General features: G+C 40.6%; 1 protein-coding gene across 2 annotated transcripts in view; it reads right to left on the bottom strand.

Moving 5' to 3' along the window:
* Window positions 1-26,457, bottom strand: part of CXCL12 (C-X-C motif chemokine ligand 12) — a 178,484-nt gene that overhangs the window by 104,208 nt on the left and 47,819 nt on the right. Inside the window, exon 4 of one of the 2 annotated variants that reach the window (XM_029609616.1) lies at window positions 19,801-25,318. The exons of the other annotated variant lie outside the window; for it this stretch is intronic. Coding sequence (XP_029465476.1) covers window positions 25,303-25,318 — 16 coding nt within the window. The 3' untranslated portion in view covers window positions 19,801-25,302. Of the gene's footprint in view, window positions 1-19,800; window positions 25,319-26,457 lie in introns of those variants that run through there. 2 annotated transcript variants of the gene reach the window in all.

Here is a 26,457-nt window from a genome sequence, read left to right as displayed (position 1 = left end):
CCCCAGGATGCGCGCGCCAGAAGCCTATGCAAGATAGGCTCGGCGCACGCAGGGGGGGTTGGGGTAAGTTTTCGGGGGTTATGCGTGTAACGTACGCACGTAACCCTCTGAAAATCTACTCCTTTATGAAAAGCAGGGGTGGGAGGTGGGGGGAATAGACTGAAGTAAGGGAAATGAGAAGATGGAAAACAGAAGATAAGTAAGTCTTGTCATAAAGCATTATTCAGAGTGACCATATCCTACCTAAATAGCACCATGCCTTCTTCTGGCCTACAGTAGAACAATTAATCCACTTAACAAATAGCATAGCCCTGAATAGCAGTTTCATTCTACTATAGCCTTGAATCAGATGTCTGTACCAGATGTAGCTATACATGAACTTTATTCAACAGCAAATAACTTTAGGGCAAGTGATATAGAATTTTAGCAGATTTTTGTTTCTGAAACTCAACATTTTTTCCAAATCATTGCTTTCATATTGTATAATTTCTATTTTATTGTATTTTATTTTTGGTGTTTATAGGCCACCTATGTCAAAATTCTAGGTGGCATACAACATCACATGCATAATAAAATTAAAAATAAAACAACAAACAGCATTATGTCTCCAATCTGAAACCATACACTGCATCAATAAAATTTACAAAAATGCCTGCCTGAACAGGTACGTTTTTAGCATAACATTGAAAGTCTTAGTACATGTTGTAAGGCACAACTCCTGGGGAAGAAAGTTCCATAATATGCGAGCAGTCACTAAAGACGCTGTTTCTCTCATCTTTGCAAAGCGGACCTGACACATGGTGAGAACGTCCAATAGGCCATTCTGGGAAGATTGCAAAGACCATGTCGTTATCCTCCTTCAAACCATGATCCACTTCCCTAGGTCAACCAATACGCTGTAGATAGCTGGGTGGTTTTTTTTCCCCAACTTATTCCCTCCCCATTCTATAAGGATCCTGGCCTCTCACCCTCCACCCTTACCACCCCTCTGGAATCTACACCTATGAATCTGGAAGTTATTGGTTCTTCAGAAGCAGGAAAAGTACAATCTCCCTTCTCCTGCTGGCACCACTGACATTACACTGAATGATGCTGCCTGTTGCTAGGTGAGATCATTCAATTCAAGTCAGTGGCACTGGCAGAAGTGGTGCAGGATAGAGGGGCAAAAGGCCACCTGACCATCTATTGTTAATTGGCTGATTCAGGGGAGGGGATCACGACATAGGGGAAAGGATCACAGCTTGGGGGATTGAAATGCTGGATGAATTTTAAGTATTGGGGATCAGACAGAAGAGAGGCAGGGCATTGCACCTCGGGGGAAGGTGGGGCAATTACTAGTGCTTTGATTAAGGGCAGCTATCCCTGTGCTAATTTTGACTGTCTAAATTAGGGACCTAGAACAGCACGTGACACCTAAATTCTCTCCCCTGTCCTAATTTCATCTATCTGCCCACTCACTTTTTTGGCCTCTAAATTGTCATACCTTGTCAATATCTACTTCCTAATAACTGGACAGGAACAGACATCAACCCACATAGCACACAGATACACACTTAAAAGATGCAACAGAAGACACCGGAAAGGGGACAACAGTGGGTCACAGGAGGACACTACACTGCAACAAGAATAAAAACAACAGTCACCTACCTGCAATTTACACAAACCTTTTATGCAAATCCTTCACATCTTAGTCCAGCTGTTTAACTCTCTCCTCTCAACAGTGATCCAAGGGCAAAGTTGACTTATATCTGCCTTTACAAGCCTGGGGGCCAGAAAGCAGGATGACTTGCTTGCATGCAAAGCTGCACAAGCAGGTTACACTGCAGCATTGACAGGGTCCATGAGCTTAAACCCTGTCACACAGCTTTATTCATGCAGCTGTGTTAAGATGCATGCAAGCTTAGTGAATGACACAGAAATAGTCCACTTTCATGACACATTTAAGCAGATTACATTCCGAAACAGCTGGTATTCTGGTAAGTAATTTTTATAGATTACTTGATGGGTGAAGTTTTCTTGATCTTCCATCCTGCTGTTTAAGAACTTTATTGGGCCAGTGTATTATTACAAAACTATAGGGGAGTATGGGAATTGCAAGCTGATTGATAGTTTGTACTATATTATCTTATGTCTTGTTGTTAAAGCACTTTTCAAAATCAATTTCAAACTCCTATGGTATTCTTTGATGATCTTTTCTCTTAGGCCTGGATTTTCTAAATTCTCAGAACTTAGAAAATCCAGCGGTAATGGAGCCGCCCTCCATTACCGCTGGAAGGTGGCGCTATTGATATTGGCCGCGTTACTGATGGCGATAAGGCTCCTTATCTTTTCGCTGTTAGCGATGTCTTCGTGGCGTCCGCCCCAATGCCACCCCAACTCCTCCCCTTCCGGTGCAGACGCTGCCCAGAACCCACCCCGATCTAGGTATTGCACGCAAAAAGTCCCTTTTCACGTGCGATACCTTTGGAAAATGACCCCCTTAGTAACTTGTGTTGAATTTATTAACCCCCTAGATATTTATATACATCTTCCTGCTCAGTCCTCTGTCAGAGAAATGTTTTCTTAATGACATAATTTTCTATTACAGAAAGTCACCTTTGTATATTTGTCCAGACTGAATGTCAACCTTGATGTCCTTTGAGAAATTCTTCACAACTCTGAGTTATTTATTCTTCTAAATCACGATTATACGAGCTGTAATGCTTCAAGTAATTGACAAACAGTAGGTACAATGTCTGTCTTTGGAATTAAAGTGAAATCCATGGCCCAAAGAGTTAATAAGAATATTCCGTGGATTCGGTGCCAGGCAAAAGAAGAGTGGTGAATTCTCCCTGAAATATTATTTGCTGGATTTTTATATTGATATTCAATAATATTGAGATTCTTAACTTAGATGGCGTGCAGTCTGCCACATTTTCTTGGTAAATTTAGTATATTCAATCAATCCGAGATTCATTCTGTACATTTCAAGGAAATGTATTATTCAGGAGGGTAGGATACTATCAATCATTTTTTTAAAACATTTTTCCATGCTATACTGAGGTTTCAACCTTTCTTACAGCTGATATGATGTCTTTATTCTGTATCAACTGTTCCTTGGTTCCATATGTCTTTCTATTGCCCTTCTGTTCTATTGCCATGATGTTATCAAAGTCTATCAGGCCAATTCAGTAAAGTCCGCGGGAGAGCGGACGAACGCCCGCTCTCCCGGCACGCGCACCAGCCCCTCGCCAGTGCACGCAATGCAGTATTCAAATTAGGTGGCGCGGTAGAAACGGGGCCTCCTTTTTGACAGGAGTGGCGGCTGTCAGTGGGTTTGACAGCCGACGGTTAATTTTGCCGGCGTCGGTTCTCGAGCCCGCTGACAGCCACGGGCTCGGAAATCAGACGCCAGCAAAAATGAGTGTCTGGTTTTCGGCCCGACAGCTGCGGGCCGAATTCAATTTTTTTTTTTTTTACTTTTTTTACTCTTCGGAACCTCTGACTTAATATTGCTATGATATTAAGTCGGAGGGTGCACAGAAAAGCAGTTTTTTCTGCTTTTCTGTGCACTTTCCCGGTGCCGGAAGAAATTAGCGCCGACCAAAAGGTCGGCGCTAATTTCTGAAAGTAAAATGTGTGGCTTGGCTGCACATTTTACTTTCTGTATCCCGCGCGCATACCTAATAGGGCCATCAACATGCATTGCATGTTGAGGGGCTATTAGGTGCCGCGGGTTGGATGCACGTTTTCCTCCCCTTACTGAATAAGGGGTAAGGGAAAGCGCGCGTCCAATAGTAGACTAACAGTGCGCTCTGTCGGAGCGCACTGTACTGTATCGGCCTGTATGTGATTATATTTTCTAACTGGATCTATTGCAGTGAGCAGCTTGTAAATTGTAGGGAGGCATATTATTTGTCAATAATTTTTGGGGATGTTGCTTGGGTCTTCCATGGGAAGGAGAAATATTTGTTTGGCGTGGTGCTCCTTAGATGCCCTCTCAGTTGCTGACAATGCTGGCAGAAACGGGAGACAGGGCATGGCTGAAATGGAGCCTTGTTGATGGCTTTACTGGGGAGGGCGGTTACGTTTGTTTTTTTAAACCTTTTTCTTCTTTTCTACCCCTGCCATAGCCTGAACAAATGCTGGATCTCACAGCAGGAGCCATAGGCAAGAGAGTAAGGCTGGAGTGGAAACGAATGGAAGCACTGCTGATTGGCTCCCACTGCAAGTATGAAAGGAATGTGAGTGGTGACTGCAAAGTGCACTGTGACTTAGGAAGTAAGAGCTGTGATGGTGCCATGGAGGCTTCTGCTGCAGAATCTGGCAGAGTAGAAAGGAGAAGCAGTTGAAAGTGGTTGGGAGCGTTCAGGGAGGCTCGTGGCACTGTGATAGCATCCAGGAAGGTTTCTCAATCCCACAGCAAACCTAGAAGTGATGGGAATTGCTCAGGATAAGGGCAGTTGCTACATAAACCATCCTGGGCTGAAATATAGCCTGGGAGGACAGTGTTTCTGGAGCAGGAGGATATATTAAAAAGGGACACTTTTTCAGTGTGAAATATGCTAACAGGAGGCTCAAACTGGCACGAGGACAGTGAATTGAGCAAGGCAGACAGTTAGTGGTCGTCAATTGGTACTTGAAGAGGACAGAAGTAAACTGAGTTACTGCTGGGGCAAATGCATATGAATGAGGTTATTAGCTATTCACTCCGCATGCAAAAAAAAAATGCGTTAATTGATGAGCGCTCCCAAAAGTTGTACAGAAAAAAAACTGCTTTTCTGTTCATCCTCCTACTTAATATCATTGCAATATTAAATAGGAGTAACAAAATCTTTAAAAAACTTAAAAAAAAATGTTTTTTTAAACGCTGATGGTCGGGTTCAGGAAACAGACCCTCAGTTTAAAAGTGTCCATTTCTTGAACCCCTGGCTGTGTGCCATTTAGGAAAACGGACGCCGATAAATAAGGCATCTGTTTTCCTAACCAGCAGATGGCCAACCGCTCGCGGGCTCCCATTCTGAAGGAGGCGCTAGGGGCGCGCAAGTGACCCTAGTGCCTCCTTGATAACGTGACCCCTAATTTAAATATTGCATGGCACCCCCAGGAGGGATGCCTGTGGGCACTTTATGAAAGTGGGTGCTGAGTGTTCAGCACCCACTTTCAGTGCACATATCGGCCCCCTTTTTTAAGAAAACCATACTAATTGATTTGTATCATATGTATTCTGACAGGGACTGAGGCAAAGAGCTGTCCAGGGTTCTGAGACCAATTTTATAGGTTGATATGTGTGAAATTTGATATTGAGGGGAGAAAAAATAATTTACATATAAAATATGAAATTGATCGATCTCTTGAACATAAAGGTTCCATGGATTTTAGGAGTCCCTTACTCCATCTAAAAAGAATATTTATGCAGCTTGAATCCTTCAAATCATTTAAATTTGCAATGACCTCTGGCCTACATCTCTTCTGCTGGTAATTGGGGTGTGCTGCTTCCTTCAGGTGTCCGTGCAGAACGTAGTGAACCCAGTCCCCCTGCTTCCTCTATTCAGCTATTCCACATACATTTCTGGTTAATTACTGGCTTTGGGTATCACTGCCCTTCCCTTTTACATTATTTGAAAGGCAAAAGTGACTGCAAAATTCCAGTCCATGGAGCAGTATTTGCACTTACACTTAAATGAGTAACATACTGACAGTGTGGGAAACACTTGGGCCTGCTTGCTGCTCCCCTTCCCCACTTTCCCCTTTCAATACATGTCTCTCCTGATCATTTCTCATGTCTTAACTCTCTTCGGAGGGGCTTTTGCCAGATCTTGAAAATGATACTACCAGAAGGAAGAAAGATCTGAGCTACCACCAGGAGAGAAGCAGGGCAGTGATTGTCCTTATGGCTATCCTGCTTGCAGACATTTCCATGCTGACAGGAACTGCAATGCTGAAAGTAGGAAACGGGCAGCATTGGCCTGACTGGCTCCATATCCTGTGACTTGCTGGGCCCCCCACTGATGTCAACCTAGTTCAGGGGCTTGAAAATGAGACAGCTGCCACTGGAGGTGAGGTATCATGATGGGTTGCCTCAAAAGGGACAATCCAAAGAGGGTGGCCCTTAGGGACTCTGGATGGAGCAACTGAAAGGGTTATTTATGTAATTGGGTTGGATTGGGGTTGAGAGACTTGTTCTCTAGAGTCCCTCAGTTGGGTAAGTTTGAGATGGTAGGAATAATGTATTTATTTATTTATTTATGGGCATTTGATATTTCACCTTAAATTTGTTTCAAGGCATATTACAATAAATTTAAATAAACAAAGGCATTTGAACTGTTACAATCCATCAGAATGTGCAATTAGAGTAGCATTGAATTCCAGTATGGGAAACCTAGTTGTGACTAGTTTAAGACCCAGTGATGTCACTATGTATGAGGATTATTATATTGTATTTATTATGTATCTTATATGTTAATTTTGTATTTATATTTCTTTTATGATTTATATATTGCATTTTTGTAATTTTTTTGATTGTAAGTTAATTTGCTAGACTATAAATGTGGGATATTAAGTGTAAATAGAAAAAAAATAGAAATCTCTCATTATTGGCTCAAGCAATTTGCAAAACCTGTGCAGAGTACAAGTGATGTCCTGTTTGGGCCTACTTTCCTGAAAGGCTAATATCTGACACCTCTTAAGAACTCAAGAGAGCTGAAGGAATCCACACAACCTCTAAAATGATTTTGCAAACAGTATTAATACTTCAGGTCATGGGACTAATTCTTGAATATTTTCAGGTTTGAATGGGAGGAACAAGCATATGTGTATCTTTTTACACTCATCCATTCTGTATCCTATAATGAAGAAATTTCCTGGAGCTGAACAGAGAGGGAGTTATCCATATTGCTGCAGTATACATTATGGTGGGCATTTTAAAAATGTACTATAGTGTCTTCCAGGAATGGAATACTCACTATATCAATAGTAAGGCCCTTACTGAGCAGGTGAATAGTGAAGATGAAGATGGCAGAAGAGCAGTAAAGTACATCCTAGCCTCCTTAAAGGCTAGCCTCTCACTTCTATGAGCTTGTCTTTTACCTGCTGTATTAACATCAGTGAGGCAAGCTTATCACAGCTGGACAGGGCACCAGCATCCTGCAAAATAAGGAATAATAAAGGAAAGTATAACAATTCATTTAACAATTTAAAATAGGTAGTTCCTCTGTGTGATTGCCATAAAAACTAAGGGTACTTGTTTTGAGAAGGCAAGAGTAAACTGTGATATTGATTTAAATAAATGTTAACTAATGTATTGTTGAAAAGAAATAAAGGCTGAAAGGTTCACTCTGGATAACTAATTGCAGTGTTAAGTAATAGTAGGAGTAGTAGGAGTAGAAGTAGGCCAGGTACATTTACATAAAGCGTGCACAGAGATAAATGATTCCAAACTGCTCATTTCAACTGCTAGGCAAATTGATACAATTAAAAACACACTTTGAATTGTCTGTATCAAAATGCCAGAGGTCTAAAATAAGATTGAAATGTTGGAATGTATGGCACTAAACAAAGATGTAGACATTTTAGGCATCTCAGAGGCCTGGTGGAAGGAAAATAACCAATGGGGAAACTGTGATAACAGGGTATACATTATTTTGGAATGATAGCTCAGGTCAAATTGGTGGAGGATTGGGGCCATATGTTAAAGATGGCATAGAATCAAATAGTATAAAAGTCCTGCAAGCACAAAATGCATTGTGGAATCTCTATGGATAGAAATTCTATGTGTGATTGAGAAGAAAATAGTGGTGGGGGGTATTCTACCATCCATCAGGTCAGATTGAAGAGCCAGACAGTGAACCTAACAGAAATAAGGAAAGCTAACAAATTTGACTACTCAATAATAATGGTAGATTTCAATTACTTCAATATTGACTGAGTGAATGTTTTTCTGGGACATGCTGGGAAGGAAAGTTTATTGATGCTATAAACGACTCTTTCATGGAGCAGCTGATTCTGGAGCTGATGAAAGAGAGGACTATTCTAGATCTAATCTTCACTTGACACAGGTCCTAGTGCATGAGGTAATGGTAGTGGGGCCACTTGGTATGAGTGATCACAATTAAATTTAACATAATCACTGAAGGGAGGACATTAAGAAAGAAAAGCTGCAGCAGTAGTAATTAACTTTAAAAAGGGACACTATAATAGAATGAGGAAATTAGAAAATACTAAAAGGAGCATTTGCAAAGATTCCATGTGGGGGGGAGGAGGGAGGGAGGGAGGGAGGGAGGGAGGGAGAGAGAGAGAGAGAGAGAGAGGGAGAGAGAGAGAGACTAGTTAAGTAGTTAAGGAGGGCACCTGATAGGTCGAGGTGAGGTGTTAGTGGTTGTATAGGGTTTAGGGGCCAGTTTTGCATGTAGAGTGAGACGTACGAACAGCACAGTACACCTTGGTGAAGATTTGGCGTCATTTGGAGTGAGGAAAGTCTCAAAAGGACAACATTTCTACTATGTTCTCTTACCCTAGCTTGATGGACTCTATGGGAACCATCAAGCTTGGGTGAGAGAACATGGTACAAAATTTCAGGGTGAGTGTGAGGGTGTTGATTCAGAGGAACTGAATCAAATCTCAGTGAACCAGGAAGCTGTAACAAAGAAAAATGACAACTAAAGAGAAGCAATCACCAGAATCAGATGGCATACACCCCAGTGTTCTGAAAGAATTCAAAATTAAAATTCAGACTTATTACTAGTAAACTCTAACTTCTCATTCCAATCAGCTATGGTACCTGAAAATGGGAGAGTGGCCAATGGAATGCCCATTTTTAAAAAGGGCTCTCGATATTATAGATCAGGGATCCTGAAATCAGTACCAGACAAAATGGTAGTAGCTATTCTGAAAAACATAATTCTGACTATCTAGATAGACATGATCTAATGGGGCAGAGCCAACATGGATTTAGCAAAGGCATGTCTTGTCTTACAAACCTCTTAGAAGTTTTTAGAAGTGGTGAACAAAAGTGAGTCAGTTGATGTAGTGTATCTGAATTTTCAGAAAGTGTTTAACAAAGTGCCTCATGAGAGACTCAGGAAATTAAAATTCAATAGGAGGCAATATCTTATAATGCATTGGTTACTGCTAAAAGGATAGAGGACAGAGAACAAAACCGAATGATCATTTCTCCAAGTGGGGAAAAGTAAATAATGGAGTGCTACAAAAGTCTTTACTGGGAATGGGGATTTTTAATAAATTTATAAATGATCTGGAAAATAAAGTGATGAGTGAGGTGATCAAATTTGCAGATGACACCAAATTGTTCAAAGTGAGGAGCAAGATGAGGATGAGATGAAATTTAATGTGGACAAAATGATACATACAGGGAATAATAATTGAAACTATATGTATATGATGCTGAGTTCCAAATTAGATGCCATCACCCAGGAAAAAGATCTTGGAATTATTGTGGATAATACTTTGAAATCCTCAGGTCAGTGCATGGCATCAGTCAAAAAAGCAGTCAGAATGTTAGGTATTATTAGAATAGGAATGGAAAACAAAACATAAGATATCATAATGCCTCTGTATTGATGCATGGTGCAACCACAACCTAGTAGTATGTGTAGTCCTGTTCACCCCATTTCAAAAAAGATATAGCAGAACTAGAAAAGGTACAGATAAGGGCAACCAAAATGATAAAAATAATAGAATGAATCCCTTACAACTGGTTACAGCTCTTCAGCCTGGAGAAGAGATGGCTGAGAGGAGATATATAGAGTTCTACAAAATCATGAGTAGGATGGAACAGGTGCACAGGAAAGTTGTTTACCCATTCTAATAGTTCTAGAACTAGGGGGACACTCTATGAAGTTAATAAGTAGCACATTTAAAACAAATCAGAGAAACAATTTATTTTCACTCAGTGCACAATTAAACTGTGGAATTTGTTGCCACAGGATGTGATGAAGCAGTTAGCATAGCTGCATACTCTGAATAATGTTCATTTAATGATTAAATATAATTTGGTGGTTCTTAGTAAAATGGAGTAGCTAGACTATGTGGTTAGAAACTGGACTTTGCATTTCGAGATGGGCAGACAGGGCTGAGTACTTGGCTGCCCTGGATAACTTGGGTGTCAGGCTCAGCCTTGTGCTGCTTTCAGTTGGGAGGGGGATGGGTCTGGTGGCAGGCCTTCCTTTCATGGGGTTTTGGAGGCGGCAACGTTGCTATGCCTGGTTTGTATAGGGCACCCTTATTTCTGGTGCTTGTGATTGGTTGGGTCCCATAAGGGAGTAAGGGAGAGTAGGTGCAGTCAGCAGTCAATAAAGGACAGGAGCAAGGTTTTTTTTCCCTTCTACGTTAGCTGCTGCAGAAGGCTGCATTCCTCCCACCCACCCCTTGTTGCATCTCTGCTTCTTTGTCTATGATTATTGCTGTCACAGCTGGGTTTGCAGGCGGGCTGTCTAAGGCTGGTTAATGTTTCAGTGTGGTGCTGACAAGATAGCCAGGTTGGTTGTATGGTCAGCACTGGGAACACTGATCGTCAGGAGCAATTAGTACAGTTACTCCAGGGTTGGCTCTTTGCTGGACTGTGGTTGGGGCTATCCTCTGAGATGGCATGGGGCTGCCAGAGGCCTGGGGCTATATTAATCTTGCTGGGGCATGGCAGATGACCACTGGGGCTTTGTGTATTGTTTCTATGTTTAGCAATAAAACTGCAGCTTTATGATTCCCAGTCAACTCTATGTGTTATTGTGTGCTTAATAAATGTGATGTAAAAGAGGCAGATGCAGGGAGAGACCAGAGTCCTGGATATCTGGATATATGTTTGGTTGTAATGTAAACCGGATTGATAATTATCTCTGTTAATTGAACTTCGGTATAAAAAAGTTATAAATAAATAAATAAATATCCATGTTACATTAATTTTCCTAAGTTAGCTACATTTCCTTCTTTAGTTTTGCTTAAGTGTTAATTTGTGTACATTTTGAAGGTTCCTGAGAATGCTTGTCTACCTATATCCCTCCTTTTGTTAAGAAGGTCAGCATCTCATTTTACCTTCTTGGGATTGCTGCCATACTATGGATGGAGGCTTGATGTCAGTGCTACTGCTTACTGCAATGGGCTGTGAACCAAGGAAACGAGGATTCAAATGCTGCTTCTCTCATTGATGCTTTTTGTTTCCCGTCGATAGCAGGCTGAATTAGCCCTGCTGTCATGGGACTGTCCGTCAGGCCCGGGAGGCGGAGCTTCCTAAGCGATGTCAGAGCTTTGCTCTGAGGCTGCGCGTGGGTTCCCGCGCCGGATTAACAGTTCTCCTCAGTCTGTTTTTCCGCGCGCGGGAATCGCACGCGGAGCTTCTATACTCCTCAGTATAAATAACAGATTAAAAAAAAAAAAAATAAAATAAAATAAAATGTCTGACACACAACGACCACCGAGACCCTCAGGATTCAAACCATGTGAATGCGGCAAGGTAATGTCCATTACGGACACACATTCCCTATGCTATCGCTGTCTTGGGCCAAACCATGACACTGATAATTGCCCTTCATGTGGCCGTATGTCTCCGAGGGCACAAAGAATGAGAGCGGAAAAGATAAGAGTGCTGACACACCTCCGTGAGACAGCTAACAGTGTATCGGACACAAAATCTTCTCCGGGTCCGGGAACTACTCCTCCTCAAACGCAGAGAGGACGTTCCAATAAACATGTTAGCCAACACAAATTAAAATCTAAGAAAAATGAGGAGCGTAGGCACAGGGATCGCCCGCCCTCTCGAATGAGATCCTCTTCAAGATCAAATAGCTCCCCCTCAAAAAAGAAAGCACTTACCAAACATTCAAAACAGCCATCTACTGACGCGACTCAGGGGGCAGTGAGGCAGAGTGAAAAGGCGCAATCCGGCGCCGTGAAGGACGGCGCAGCTCTCACTGGCGCGAGGCACACTGCTGAATCCCTTCTCAGTGCACACCATGTGAGCCCGACGCTCCGACGCGGCGCACCATGTGACTCTGCTCATCCAGTCACGGCGCACCACGGCTCTTCTGACTGCTCGAGCCGGCACGGCTCAAATGTAAACAAAAAATCTCAACGGGGAACCTTAAAGACACAGTACCCCCTTCAATCGAAACAGAAAGATAAAAAAATAAAAAGAATTGGGGCAGACAGGACTACACAATCTAAACAACCAACAACCTCAGGTCACACAAGACCTGCAGCACATCCCATTCATACTGTCCCTTCACAATCACCTCCCCAATGGAATACTACAGAGGAGTCGGACATGCTCTCTTGTTCCTCCTCCTCCTCCTATTCCTCAATGGTCAGGTCACCTAACCTTACCCATTCCAAATACTCAAAACAAGCATCTTTTCAGGAACCACTCAATAAAAAGAGGAAAATGTCTAAAGATGCAGAACCTGCACAAAATCCTGCCTCTCATACTTCATCAGGCAACAAACCTCAAATGACAGGGCAAGCACAAGATGCTTTTCATACACTGTCATTAGCCTTATCTGGATTTTTTGAAGCTATGCAAGCCTCCTATCACATGCCAACATCTGTTGATGTTGAACGTCCGTCCACTTCAACCCACACTATAAATCCTGGAAATCAACAGGACACCTCTCAGAGTCCCCGGGGTACAATAACTCTTTCACCGCCACATCACAACCCACGTCTACCACTTGCGCAATCCTCAACACCACCTGATGGTACACGAGATGCACAGCATACGTCTCATAGTAATTTACATTCATTGGACACGGATGTGTCTCCTGATTCTTCCACAGGATATCTGTCAGATCCAGAGGAAGCTTCCCAGGAGCCTTATTCTCCTCCGGAAGATTTAACTTACCCAAAATTCTTGGAGAAAATGGGAACGGCTTTAAACATTCCTATCCAGAAGATACCGGATCCGAGAGCAGACACGCTTGATCTGTTAAAAATATTTGATGTGCCAACAGAACCCACTGCATTACCCTCACATGCAGTTTTGAACACATTGATGGAAAAATCGTGGGAAACTCCCTTCACAACACAAGCTGTATCCAAGAAAATAGATTTAAAATATAAAATACAAAAATCTCCATATTATTCCACCTCCCAACTACCTCATGCATCACTTGTAGTTGAATCAGCAATGACTAAAGCACGGAAACAGAGGTTACATTCTACATCTCCTCCTATCAAAGATCTTCGAACCCTAGATGACTTTGCAAAACGAGCCTTTCAAGGAGCAATGTTGGGAGCACGTATAAGTCACCATCAATTTTATCTGGCGCAATACTTATTCAACTGTGTACAGCAGCTGAAGACAGAACACAACCTGGTAGGAGTCACGCCCCTCCAAGATATAGAAGAGGCCATACGCCATCTCCTACGCACGGTATATGAAAATTTTGATACGACTTCCAGAGTATCGGCAAGTGCCTTGGCAGCACGCAGGCTGGCATGGTTAAAAGCTAGTTCCATACGTGAAGATGTTCACACCAAACTCGCCAACTTACCGTGTCGAGGTGACAACCTCTTCGGAGACAAACTCCAAGACACAGTAGCACAACTTAAAGAACAATCGGTGGCGGTACAATCTCTTACTACACCTTCAACGTATAGTACTAATAGGCGATACATTCCCCAATACCGTCGACCTATGTTCCAACGTCGACCATACCGACCATATACCTCTTATCGACCACAACCTTACCAACCACCGGCCAGACAACAGAATACTCAAAACCAGTCTCGACGGGGCCGTCCACGCCCACAACGACAACAACAACAACAGCAAACTACGCAAGCTAAACCAGCGCAATCTTTTTAGTGATCCCCTCGCCACTACCACAAGAAATCATTGCGGGAGGCATTTCATCTCACCTACATCAATGGGAAGCCATCACGACGGACCAATGGGTCCTCCACATAGTACAATATGGATATCAAATTCCCTTTCACATGCTTCCCACCCTACCACATCCACCACCCAAGAATCATCATCCAACCACGATTCAAATGGAAATGGAATTAACAGTGCTGTTACAACAGCAGGCAATTCAACCTCTTCCCAAAGAGTCATGGAATTCAGGATTTTACTCCCCGTACTTCCTCATTCCGAAGAAATCCGGGGATCTACGTCCAATTTTAGATCTACGGGAACTCAACAAATTCGTAATAAACGAGAAATTCAAAATGATATCTCTAAAATCAATCTTACCCTTAATACAACACAAAGCCTGGATGTGCAGCATAGATCTCAAGGATGCATACACCCACATCCCAATGCACCCCTCTTCATGGCAATACCTCTCGTTTCGAGCCAACAACAATCACTTCCAATACAAAGTACTACCGTTCGGACTCTCGACGGCTCCCAGAGTTTTCACCAAATGCATGGCAGTGGTAGTGGCACATCTCCGTCAACAGGGGATCATGCTCTTTCCATACCTGGACGACTGGCTGTTGGTAGCATCAAATCCCTCCACGCTTCGTCAAAATCTTTCGGACACCATTCAGTGCCTGAACACACTAGGACTCCAAGTCAATTATCAGAAATCTCACTTACAACCAACACAAGTCCTACAATTCATCGGAGTCATTCTGGACACCACCAAACACAGAGTGTTCCTTCCACAAGACAGGAGAATAACCATGAGACAGATATTTCTCCATTTACGAACGCTGCATACAACATCAGCCCGCCAAATCCTAGTCGCTCTGGGACACATGGCGGCTTCCATTTACACAGTCAACAACACTCGCCTACACATGCGCATACTTCAATGGCATCTACGTCGACAATGGACACAGCACTCACAACCTCTCTCTTGGAAAGTGACTCTCACGTCCGCCATGATCACTCAACTAGATTGGTGGCTCAAGAATCATACCTTGACAAACGGAGCACCGTTTACAATCCTACCACACAATGCCGTCCTCACCACGGACGCCTCCAAGAGGGGCTGGGGGGCACATTTCAATCAGCTCCAGACGCAAGGCCTCTGGTCGACCATAGAAAAGACTTTTCAAATCAACCTTCTGGAACTCAGAGCAGTACGCTACGCGCTACGGACATTTCTCCCGTATTTACATGGCCACAGAGTAATGATTTATACGGACAATCAGGTGGCAATGTTCTATATCAACAAACAAGGGGGAACGGGATCCTGGCCCCTGTGCAACGAAGCCTTAAAGATCTGGAATTGGGCATGCCAACATTCCATCCACCTACAAGCAACCTACATTCCGGGCATAGCGAACACTCGGGCAGACAAACTGAGCCGGGTGTTTCATCCCCACGAATGGTCGCTAAATCAAGACGTTGCAGACTCAATCTTCGCAACGTGGGGGTACCCTTCCATCGACCTCTTTGCAACCGAACACAATCGCAAAGTAGACAGGTTCTGTTCTGTATGGCCCAGTCAACTGCGACAAACACAAGATGCGTTTCTCCTTCCTTGGATGGAACCGCTGATGTATGCGTTTCCCCCAATTCCCTTGATCACACGTACGCTACAAAAGTGCATGCTAGATGCGACACAGATGATTCTCATTGCACCAGCCTGGCCACGTCAACATTGGTACACGCACCTACTCCAAATGTCCATCGAACAACCACTCCGTCTACCATCTCGAGTGGACCTACTCTCCCAAGAACAAGGGGCCCTGCTACAACCTCTACACTCGTCTCTGCATCTCACGGCATGGAGACTGAACGGATCCTCCTTGCCGAACAGGGTATCTCCTTGTCTGTACAGGAAGTAATCCTGGCAGCCAGAAAACCATCTACACGTCGTAATTACCAATTTAAATGGAAACGATACGCAATCTGGTGTACAACGGAACGTTTAGACCCCCTGTCTTGTCCACCATCAAAACTACTGGATTACCTTCACACACTATACGTAGCAGGACTTGCGACCACGTCAGTACGTGTCCACCTCAGCGCTATAGCGGCCAGACATAGACCATATAAAGGTCAATCAATTTCATTACATCCAATGATATCCAAATTCTTAAGAGGGCTTAACCACTTGAGACCACCAGTCGCTAAACCACCAATTCAATGGGATTTGAATGTGGTTCTGAACCAACTCATGAAACCACCCTTTGAACCAATACATACCGCTCACCCGAAATACCTAACATGGAAAACAGTGTTTCTGGTGGCCATTACCTCGGCACGGAGGGTGAGTGAATTACAAGCCCTGGTACATTATGCACCATATCTTCAATTTCACCCACAAAAGGTAACACTTCGACCTCACCCATCCTTTCTACCAAAGGTAGTAACTCCATTTCACCTTAATCAGAGTATAGACTTACCAACGTTCTATCCAGAACCTCATGCTTCTGAACACGAGAAGCTTTTACACACTCTAGACTGCAAAAGGACCTTAGCAATCTACACCTTAAGAACCCAATCGCCATCTCGGCCCTCGCAATTATTTCTTTCCTACAACCCAACCACACCAGAGAAACCAGTTGCGAAACGGACCATAGCCAGTTGGATAGCACAATGTATCCAATTCTGTCATACCAAACAGAATATCACTTTGGATGATCGACCAAAAGCTCACCAAACACGTCAAGTGGCGACCTCTCTAGCATATCTTACACAGGTCCCTCTTCTAGATATATGTAAAGCAGCAACATGGGCATCTCTCCATACATTTGCAGCCCATTACTGTCTTCATCACCAAGCCACGAGTGATGCACAAGTGGGTCAATCGGTTCTGCAGTCATCACTTCTAATAAATTCAAGGTCGACAGCCACTTAGTCACGTCACGCTACAAGACATAATACCAAATTCAGCGTGACGGGGAGCTGTGGACTCCCATGACAGCAGGGCTAATTCAGCCTGCTATCGACGGGAAAAAGCAAGTTTGCTTACCGTAAACGGTGTTTCCGTAGATAGCAGGATGAATTAGCCATGCTGACCCACCCACCTCCCTGGCTATCGACCGATCTACACGATCACGCTTGCTATATCACAGACTGAGGAGAACTGTTAATCCGGCGCGGGAACCCACGCGCAGCCTCAGAGCAAAGCTCTGACATCGCTTAGGAAGCTCCGCCTCCCGGGCCTGACGGACAGTCCCATGACAGCATGGCTAATTCATCCTGCTATCTACGGAAACACCGTTTACGGTAAGCAAACTTGCTTTTATCTCAAGCAAATCATCTTGAGATCAGTGTACTAAACAATGCAAATTTTAGCAAAGTCCACTTTGTGCACTAAAAGAGCAAAATGTATATTAGTTGCAATAGCTCACACTATTTGACATTCTAGTGTGTGAAATTTAACTATTTGATTCTCAAATCGCTACCTTTGGCATGCAGTTTTACACATGTAAAATTGTATGTTAATTAATAATTAATGAATGTGATGCTAAATTATGCAAATCAACTGATTAACAATGAGCATATAGTAAAACTATGTGTGAAAATTGCTTCGCAAAGCATTTTTGCAAAAACATTATTTATACCTAAATTACATTTTTTTGTGAAGAATTTTATTTGCAAAGCTACATGTCCTATTTTTCTAGTGGGCTCATTTGCATTAAAGTCATAGTACAAAAATAACAAATGCAAAATTCTACACAATTTTGCACGCTTTAGCACATCGACCTCTTTGTTGCCTGTTGCCTCATATACTCAGATTATAAACTCTTTGGGTTAGGGACACCATATCTGATTACTTAATACCATTGTACAGCACTGTGTGTGTCTAGTAGCACTATACAAGTGATAAGTATTAAGTATAAATATTTATCTTATCCTGCATACAAATGGCATATAAATTCTGCAAAATTATTTGAGTATATTCCTTTAATTGAACACTGGAGTGATTTCTCATAGTTACACTTATTTTAATTATACCATATGTATCTGACTAACCCTAAACCTATGCTAATCTTCACAATATGTGTGGGCTTTCCCATGCTGATATCCTTTGAAATAAAATTAAAATGAAAGCAGAATGTCAGGTTTCTAAGAAATGATTGTTTAATTATATTATGCAGACATTCTTCTATTTTACTCATACTGTTTATAAAAATTAATAGATTTTGTCATGTTATTTTTGGTAATATGAAACAAATGTAGTTATATATATATGTCATCTAACTTTTAAGAAAAACCTAAAAACATGGCTCTTCCGGCAAGCCTATCCAGAATCGCAGGAACACTCCGACACCGGTCAAAGAGCAAAATAGACCACTATAAGTTTCACTATAAGTTCCACTATAAGTTCCACGACCGCCCATACCCCCTCAAGGCCCTATTACGCCTGATCTGGACAGACCACGTGTTTTAAAAAGACTCCTTTGTTGATGCATTAGTTCTCTAGCTCATGTATTACTCATGTTTTTTGCCCATCAACACTGTTCTCCGTTACCTGTATATCCCTATTTAGCCTTCCCTCTTTTTTAACTATTCCCTACATTTATTCATGTTATTTTGATGAGTTATTGTTGTCTATTTAATATTTAATATTTAATAATTATGTCCTTATGTTCAGAAACTCTGTTTAATGTAACGCCTCAACCGCGACAGTTTTGTTCTATGTAAACCGACCTGATTTGATATTTGTATTGAGAATGTCGGTATATAAAAATCCTAAATAAATAAATAAATAAATATATGTGCATATACAGATATTTTTTCAGCAAATTAAGCATTCTTTATAACTTCAGCCCAATCATAATTATTATGCTGTTGTTATAGTTGATATAATTGACAATACAGCTGTAACTCACCTTGGGCACTTTCATAGTGAAGGGTGTGCTAATGAAACCTTGTACAACAGAGCGAGAAAAAAAAATCCCTACAGGGACTTGGGGGTCATTTTCCAAAACGATAACATGTGAAAAGGGACTCTTTTAGCTGCCAATTTCATGCCCAATAGCACCACCTTTTATGATGGCGCTATTGGGTGCGAAAGCTGGCAGCGATCGCATTGCAGAACTGTGATCTCCGCCGGCTTTCGCATGCCCACCCCCCGCCCCCCATGCTCACTGTTCATAGTAATGTCATCCTAAGACATGAGAATAATTAAAAATACAAGGTTCACTTAGTCTCCAATTGATCCATACAGTTGCTTGGCCCTGGCAAACAAATCACTGTTGGTATGCAAACATTTCAGCAGGACAGTCTTCATTCATTCAGCTTTGTGTGGTTTTTCAGAGGCAAAATGGAAGAACTGTTGGTGAAGTAGCATGCTGTGCTTGCACATGTTTGATTGACAGCTGACATAACCACTGCAAACAGGGGTATTGATAATTTCCATAGAGAAGGGTTTAGACTTACTTCTGGAATGAGGATTGAAAGTTGTGCAAATTAGTTCCTAAACCTTCTGTCATCTTTACTTTTTCATAAGAACATAAGAGACAGCCTTCTGGGTCAGACCAAAGGTCCATCAAGTCCAGCATTCTTTCACCGACAGTGGCCAATCCTAGTCACAAGTACCCAGTAGGATCCCAAAGAATAGAGCCAAGCCTTTTTGCTCATATTCCAATACAGATGCAGAGTTTCTAGTAATTTTCAAATATTATATCCTCAGAATGAATTGGGAAGAAAACTATATGAATGTTTCTATTAAGCATTTTTCCCTAACAAAATAGGTCTTAGCGTATTTTACTGCTTGTTTTTATGTATAAAGGATGAGAAATAGAAAGAAAACCACTGAAAAATGGGACATCAAACAAATGCAAAACAAAGATATAGATTTATTTGGCATATAACTTTTATTAAGAAAAGTATAAGTGAATACTGATGTAAAAAATGCTTTTGATAAACAAGTATTTAATTTTCAAAATATTACAAAAGCACAATGGATACAATACTTTAATATAAAGCTGCCTTTTAGATAATTATTTCTTCACATTGTGTAGGAAACATTTTGCAAAAAAACAAAAAGTTACAATAATGCAAGACTCAACATATGGTTGTAAAACAATATGGACTTTTAGTTCAGACATACACAGAGCTGAAGGACTGTTCTTTCTCATTAGGTCTGTCATTAAGTTTGCATTCATTATTTTGTATTATAAATATGAATACTGATTATACTGCAAGATGTTACCAGGCTTCTTTTTGCTTTAGCTTTTCAAAACAATTTTAATAAAGCAAATACAGTATGGGTAGTGCCCATCAACTATCAATTAATATTTTTGAGGTCCATGCACTTGCTCTATAAACATCATTGAAATTATGTACGTATGTGTGAGGAGATTTTATAGATATAGATATATTTAAATTCACAAATTTGATTGACAATATTTACTAATGATAATGCAAGAGTGATTTTTGTTATTCATAAGGGCTAGCCCACATACACAAGGAAATTCTCAGAGTGAGGTTTTCCTTTTGTTTCACATTTAAACAGTTAATTGAGGATTTAATGACAAATCTAGGAAAGATGCATATATTTTTCATAATGGCAAAATGTGCACATATTCTGAAATACAGTATATACATGTTTAAAAATTTAAAAAAAATTGAGTATATTATGGAGACATATACCACATATATAGAAATGGCGCGTAGGTATATGTATTATAGAGACAAAATGAGTGAGCGATTTCTAACATCTCTACACAAATCACAGAAAAAATTATGAAAACACTGGTCAGGCCCTTTGTCACCATATGGAAAATGAGTCTCACTGTTGACTTGGTATACACAGTGCTATTATGTCACTGAAAAGTTATAGTTAAAGAAACAACACAATTTTCAATCCACCTGTCCAAAACAACTTGAGAAGTGGTTATAATGGTCAGGCTGGCATACTTCCAGCCTTCCTACCTTTTTCACTTCTACATCTCTTCATTTTTTGTTTCATGTATGTGTGCACTGCAATGGTATTATTTACTTTCATTTACTTTGTGTCCTGTGTCCTATTCATTTTACTTTTCTTCCATCTTATGCATTCATCTCACTCTCTTTCTCTCTCTCAATATGCATATGTTCCCTTAAAGCACAGAGTCTACCCACCCCACCACTGCAAGTGCAGCTCTGGAATAGCAGACAGATTGAGGGAAAAGCATGCATGCATAGAAGGCTTACCTACTGCTCAAAGAATACTCTAGCTGTAATTCATCCCAGAAAAATGAAGCAACCCCCTAATGATTAAACATTCTTATTTTCAATGATCCTTCCATGCCAATTCATTTCTAGATCATGATAATTCAGGGATGACCAACTCTGGTCCTCAAGAGCCACAAACAGGCCAGATTTTCAGAATATCCACAATCAATATGCATAAGTTATATCTGTATACAATATAGAGGCATTGCCTACAAAACTATCTCCTGCATATTTATAGTGGGATATCCTGAAAACCAGGCCTGTGTGGATCTCGGCGACTGAAACTGGCAACCCTTGTGATAATGCAATGACTTTCAGTTCAAAGGAATTTGAATTAACACAGAATGATTTGACATATCACTAACTCAAATTACCTGGTTGGATATCATATCACTAATTCAAATTACCTGGTTGGGTATCATTCACTTATATAAGAGTCCTGCATTCAAAGGGCTTTCTTCAAATTTGTGTCTATGAGCAAAAGCTATGGAAAATAGTGCCCATTAACAATAGTCTGAGGATCTAGTTTATAACCCCAACTAGTAAAACAGTAAAATAAAACAGTAACATTTCACATTAGAGTAGTATAAGCTTCCATATGCCATGTAGGAATTGCTAACAATTATTTCTATGTGTTTTACATTTTGATATTTTTCATATGCTGTATTTCAGTCTGTATATGTTCAGACATTAGTAATGTTAGGCAGCAGAATATCAGTAAAACCTTTAAATGGGAAAGTAATCCAGATTCTTTCCAGAACAGTTCTAGCCAACCCATGTTTGCAATTCATTTTAATTAGACTTTATATAGCCATTTTAATTACGACTTGATGTTAATATTATGTATGATATGGTGAACATCAGGCTACTCAAAATTATGAATATCCACATGTTAGATAGTAAACATACAATTCGATAATCATGCTTCTAGGATTTCATTACATAAAATTTACACAGCTTTATACAATGTGCAGAAGAAAGTCAAGACACTCTATGTATACAGATTTAGAAGTTAGCAAAGTTTCTAAAGATCTATAATTGTGCTTAAAATATTGAAAAATATACAAAGTTCACATTTGTTTTTATTTTAAATATTTAAAAAAATGCCATTAAAAAGTGAATTTGTTTCAAAGTTTAGTTCAAATATTTGGACTCTACAGAAAATAGTTTGAGGAGTTATTTGGAAAAGCGACTAACTCTTATTTTTTAAAGAGTGCCCATGATGCATCTAGAGCAAAAAAAAAAAAAAAAAAAACTCACCCTCTTTGCTTTTACTTTCAAAGCAAATAAAAAGCTTTTTCTATGGAAAAAATAATTTCAGTCATCACCCAGCAGAAACCTTTATATGGGGTTTGAACAAACACAAAAGAATGATTTTAGTGCTTGATTGTAAGATATCACAATTTAATACTTCAGGCTCTCTGTGCTACTGTTTAAAGACTTCTTAAATATGAACTTCCTCTGTCACAATCCTGGTTCATCCTCTCTTTAATCTTGAGGTAGAATCAAAATTTGGTTTTTAGATATTGCAGTAAACATAAAGAAACTGGCAATGCTATAAAAATAAGGCAATAACATTTTAATGCAAAAACAAAGTTACCAACATTTAAGTTTGCTGAGAGCTGGTGACAATTCTCCCTGAAATTAAATGTTGGTCATTTTGTTCTTCTATTAAAAATGTATTGAATAAATCTGAAGTATAAGAAAATGGACTTCATGTTGCTAGCCTTGCTATACTCTTTATGGTTGTAAAGGTATTAATTGGCTGTGGTTTTCCACTTTTCTAGTAAAAGGACTAGATATCTATAATGTAAATTGAAAGTTCCACTGTTCATCTTGGATTTAGAAATCCAAAACAAGCATGCAAAGGGCCAGGATATCACTGATTCAGTAACATAATTTAGCTGCAAGCACAGGGAAAATCTTTGTGCTCTTTATGAGTGGTGGGGAAAAATGAGAAAGTGTGATTTATCTGTGATTGTGTGGGACATAATTCCAAATGTAAAATTCCCTCTGAATACTTCTTCAAAGAGAATTCAAAAATATATTTTTTTTTCTTACCTGAAATTTGTCTGTTAAATGGCTAAAAACAATTGAGGGGGTGGTTTTGAGGGTATTTTTTTGACAGCTGTTTTACTAATAATTGAAATCAATATTGTTGAATTTCCAAAATTAATAAACTGGGCTTCATTACATGCAGCTCAGAGTTTACACAGTGAAAGGTACATTTTCTTAGCAAGCAGTACATGGAAGGTTCAGGTGTAACTCTTTTGGTAACTGAATAAGCCTACATATTTTTCATTTGCCAGCCGCAAAATCTACTACTGAAAGTACATGATGAACAATTTGATTGTGGCAACAAAGGTCACTGTTTTTCTTTCAGAAGTACAAATGGTTATTTTCTTGCTAAGCCTTTGTGAATGTCTTTAAGAGGTTGATGGCCAAATTTCTCAAACTCGAAGAAATGCCACAGTTTTATTGATTTGAATGGCAAACTTTACAAAAATAACTTCAATCAATTCAACAAAACTGTGGCATTTCTGTGGGTTTGAGAAATTAGGCCATGAACCTCTCAAAGACATTTACACATATTGAGCAACGAAATAACCATTTGTATATTTGAAAGCGAGCCGTGACCTTGTTTGCCACAATCAAATTATTCAGCCTGTACTTTCAACTGTAAATTTTATAGCTGGCAAATGGAAAATGTATATCCATAATCAGTTACCAAAAGAGTTAAACACGAATTTTCCATGTACCTCTAAGAAAATGTACCTTTATATGTGTAAAGTCTGATAAGCTGCATGTAATGCAGTCCAGTTTATTGTTTTGTAAATTCAACAATATTGACTTCAGTGATTGAAGTGATGTTGTTACTTAGCAGCAAAATCCATAGCAGATTCACAGAAATCTGCCAGCAGAAACCCATAACATTTTCCATGGGTCTGTTTGGAACTTTGAATTCTGGCATATTTTGCTTAAGATCCACAGAAGAAAAATCAGCCAGATTTTTTCCCTATGGATCTTTGACAAATCCACAGATCTCAAACTCCAACTAGGCAGGTTCAAGTTTGAATCCAGTTTTTGTGAGGATTCCTCTTCCCCGCTGCATGCCAGAGAAAGGCATCAACAACATTTGGACTGGATCTAGCATGTCGTGCTTTAAAGCAATCACCTTTTGTACTTCAGAAACACACTTACCCCCAGTACAATACATTGACCCAGAAAAAAATTGTAACTTACATCATGATGCTTGTGTGACCGTTTGCAGGATGTCTTTGCTTATAACATTCACCAAAAAAACAGTCCTTCATATACATGGTGCCTGAAGCTGCCTTTGACAGCTGCTTAGGTTTCTTCAGCAGTAAATATTGGGAGGTTTGCAGTGGTTCACAGTGCAAACAATCCCACTGCATGGTTATAGTACTTCCTACCATTTTCAGTCAAGACATGTGTACTACATGTTGCCTTCTCTTTACTTTTTCTACATTGTATTCTTATCAAGTCTGGGATAGTTGAATATGTGTGTGGAAGCATGGTACTTAGAGGGGATTATTCTGTATCACTGATATACTTGTTTAGTAGAATTGCATCAAATGACAGTTCATCAAAATGAAAGGAATTGCACTGAATACATTGTAATCCTTTTCAATTACCAACTCCACAGTAGCTTCCTCTTTTTGCATATCTCATTTTTGTGTGCCCCTATACTCACTAGAACGCAAGCAATTCACTATCCTGCATGCATTGGGGCATGAATGTTTCTTTGCTTTTCTACTCCACTTTCCAATTTTAAAATATTTCTGCTGGAATAAAAGTAACTGAAAATGACAGCATACTAATTCTCAGTAAAAGCCCTTGCTACTAGCACCTTGCATTTTACCCTGATTCTAAATGCTTCATAGCACCACCAGTAAATGTCACAGTGTACTGGGAATAGGTTTTATCTTTTAAAACTTGGGTCTATCATAGAAAATGTGACCATGCTTAAAAAAAATTGTGAGTCTAAATTCACATTGGCAACCAGTGCTGTTAGGATAAACATCATGAAAAGGCTTTTCGGAAAGCTTAGACTTTGTGAAATAGTCCTGTGAAAGCAAGCCATTTTGTGCAAAGAAAGCTTTTGAAAATGCATATACAGTTGCCGCGTGCTGCATGAAAACAGCGGAATGCATTCCCTAATACTCATACTCTGCTTTCGGCTCCTACAGAAAGAATTCCTTCAGCCAGCTTAGCATGCTTGCCTCTTACATCTTGACCTTCCTGTTAATGAAGAAGAAAGTGAAACTCTATTAGGTTGCTGCTTGTATGGAGTTCTTAAAGTACTACCAGGTCTAATAAAAAATATACACTGGGCCTTGGGTCACTATTTTCCAAACAATTTGTCCACAGACACAATGTGGAGAAAACCTTTGGGGGGAAAAAATGTCCTGTAATACTTGCAAAGAAAAATCAAAACCCCTTTCAGTTTTAAAGTTCCTCCTAGCTATCAAAATTTTATAAAATTATGTTATACATTCTGCAAAGTGAATATCTCTAACATTTCTTTCATGGATTATAACAGTGGTTGCATCTTCCCAGGCAATCAAAAAGCATTGTGAGGAGTGTGGCCACAGCTGGTGCAACCCACTGTGCAAACCGTGCACTTGCACAGGGCGGCAGCTCCGAGGGGGCAGTGGCCATGTCCACCAGCAGCCAAAATGGAACGGAAGCTACAGGGGCCACCTGGTGCACTCCACTCTGCCAGCAGCCAAAATAAAGAAAAGGCCGGCAGACCACCTGCGGCACAGGGGCCGCTAAAGGAGGCTTGCCATCTCAGATTTAGTTATCGGATCGGGTAGAGGTAACCCAAATCGCTGCCTGATCTGATACATCAACACGTAGATCTCCCACGTGAGCCGGCAGCAGGAGCAGCGGTGGCAGCATTTTAATGACATTATGTCCTGCTTCCTTAAGGCCAGGCACGCGAGAAGAGCTGCAAGATTGCTGCTCCTCTTATGAGACTGGCACCACAGCCACTAGAGATTATGCCATTCAAATGCTGCTGCTGCTCCTGCTGCTGCTGCTGCCGGCTCACGTGGGAGATCTATGTGTTGATGTATCAGAAAGAGAGAAGGTAAATACTAAAAGGGGGTTGAGATGAAGGGGAGAGTGAATGCTGGTGGTGCAAAAAGGGAATGATGTGAGAATGGATGAATATTGAGGGAAGTGAGGGGGTGGATGCTTGAAGGGTGGTGCAAGAGGGAGGTGAATGTTTAGGGAGAATAAGGAGGGAAAGCACAAAAGAGATTGAATGTTAGAGAGGCTGAATGCTGAGGAGAAGCTTGAGGAGGGGTAAATGCTGAGAGAATCACAAGAAGGAGGAGAATACTGGGAGAAGCACAAGAAAGAGGACAAATGCA

This window comes from Rhinatrema bivittatum, chromosome 7 (genome assembly GCF_901001135.1).
Source record: "Rhinatrema bivittatum chromosome 7, aRhiBiv1.1, whole genome shotgun sequence".
In the NCBI taxonomy this organism is placed as follows: Eukaryota; Metazoa; Chordata; class Amphibia; order Gymnophiona; family Rhinatrematidae; genus Rhinatrema; species Rhinatrema bivittatum.
Note: the sequence above shows the minus strand (reverse complement) of the source record. Positions and strands in the feature narration are given on the sequence as shown.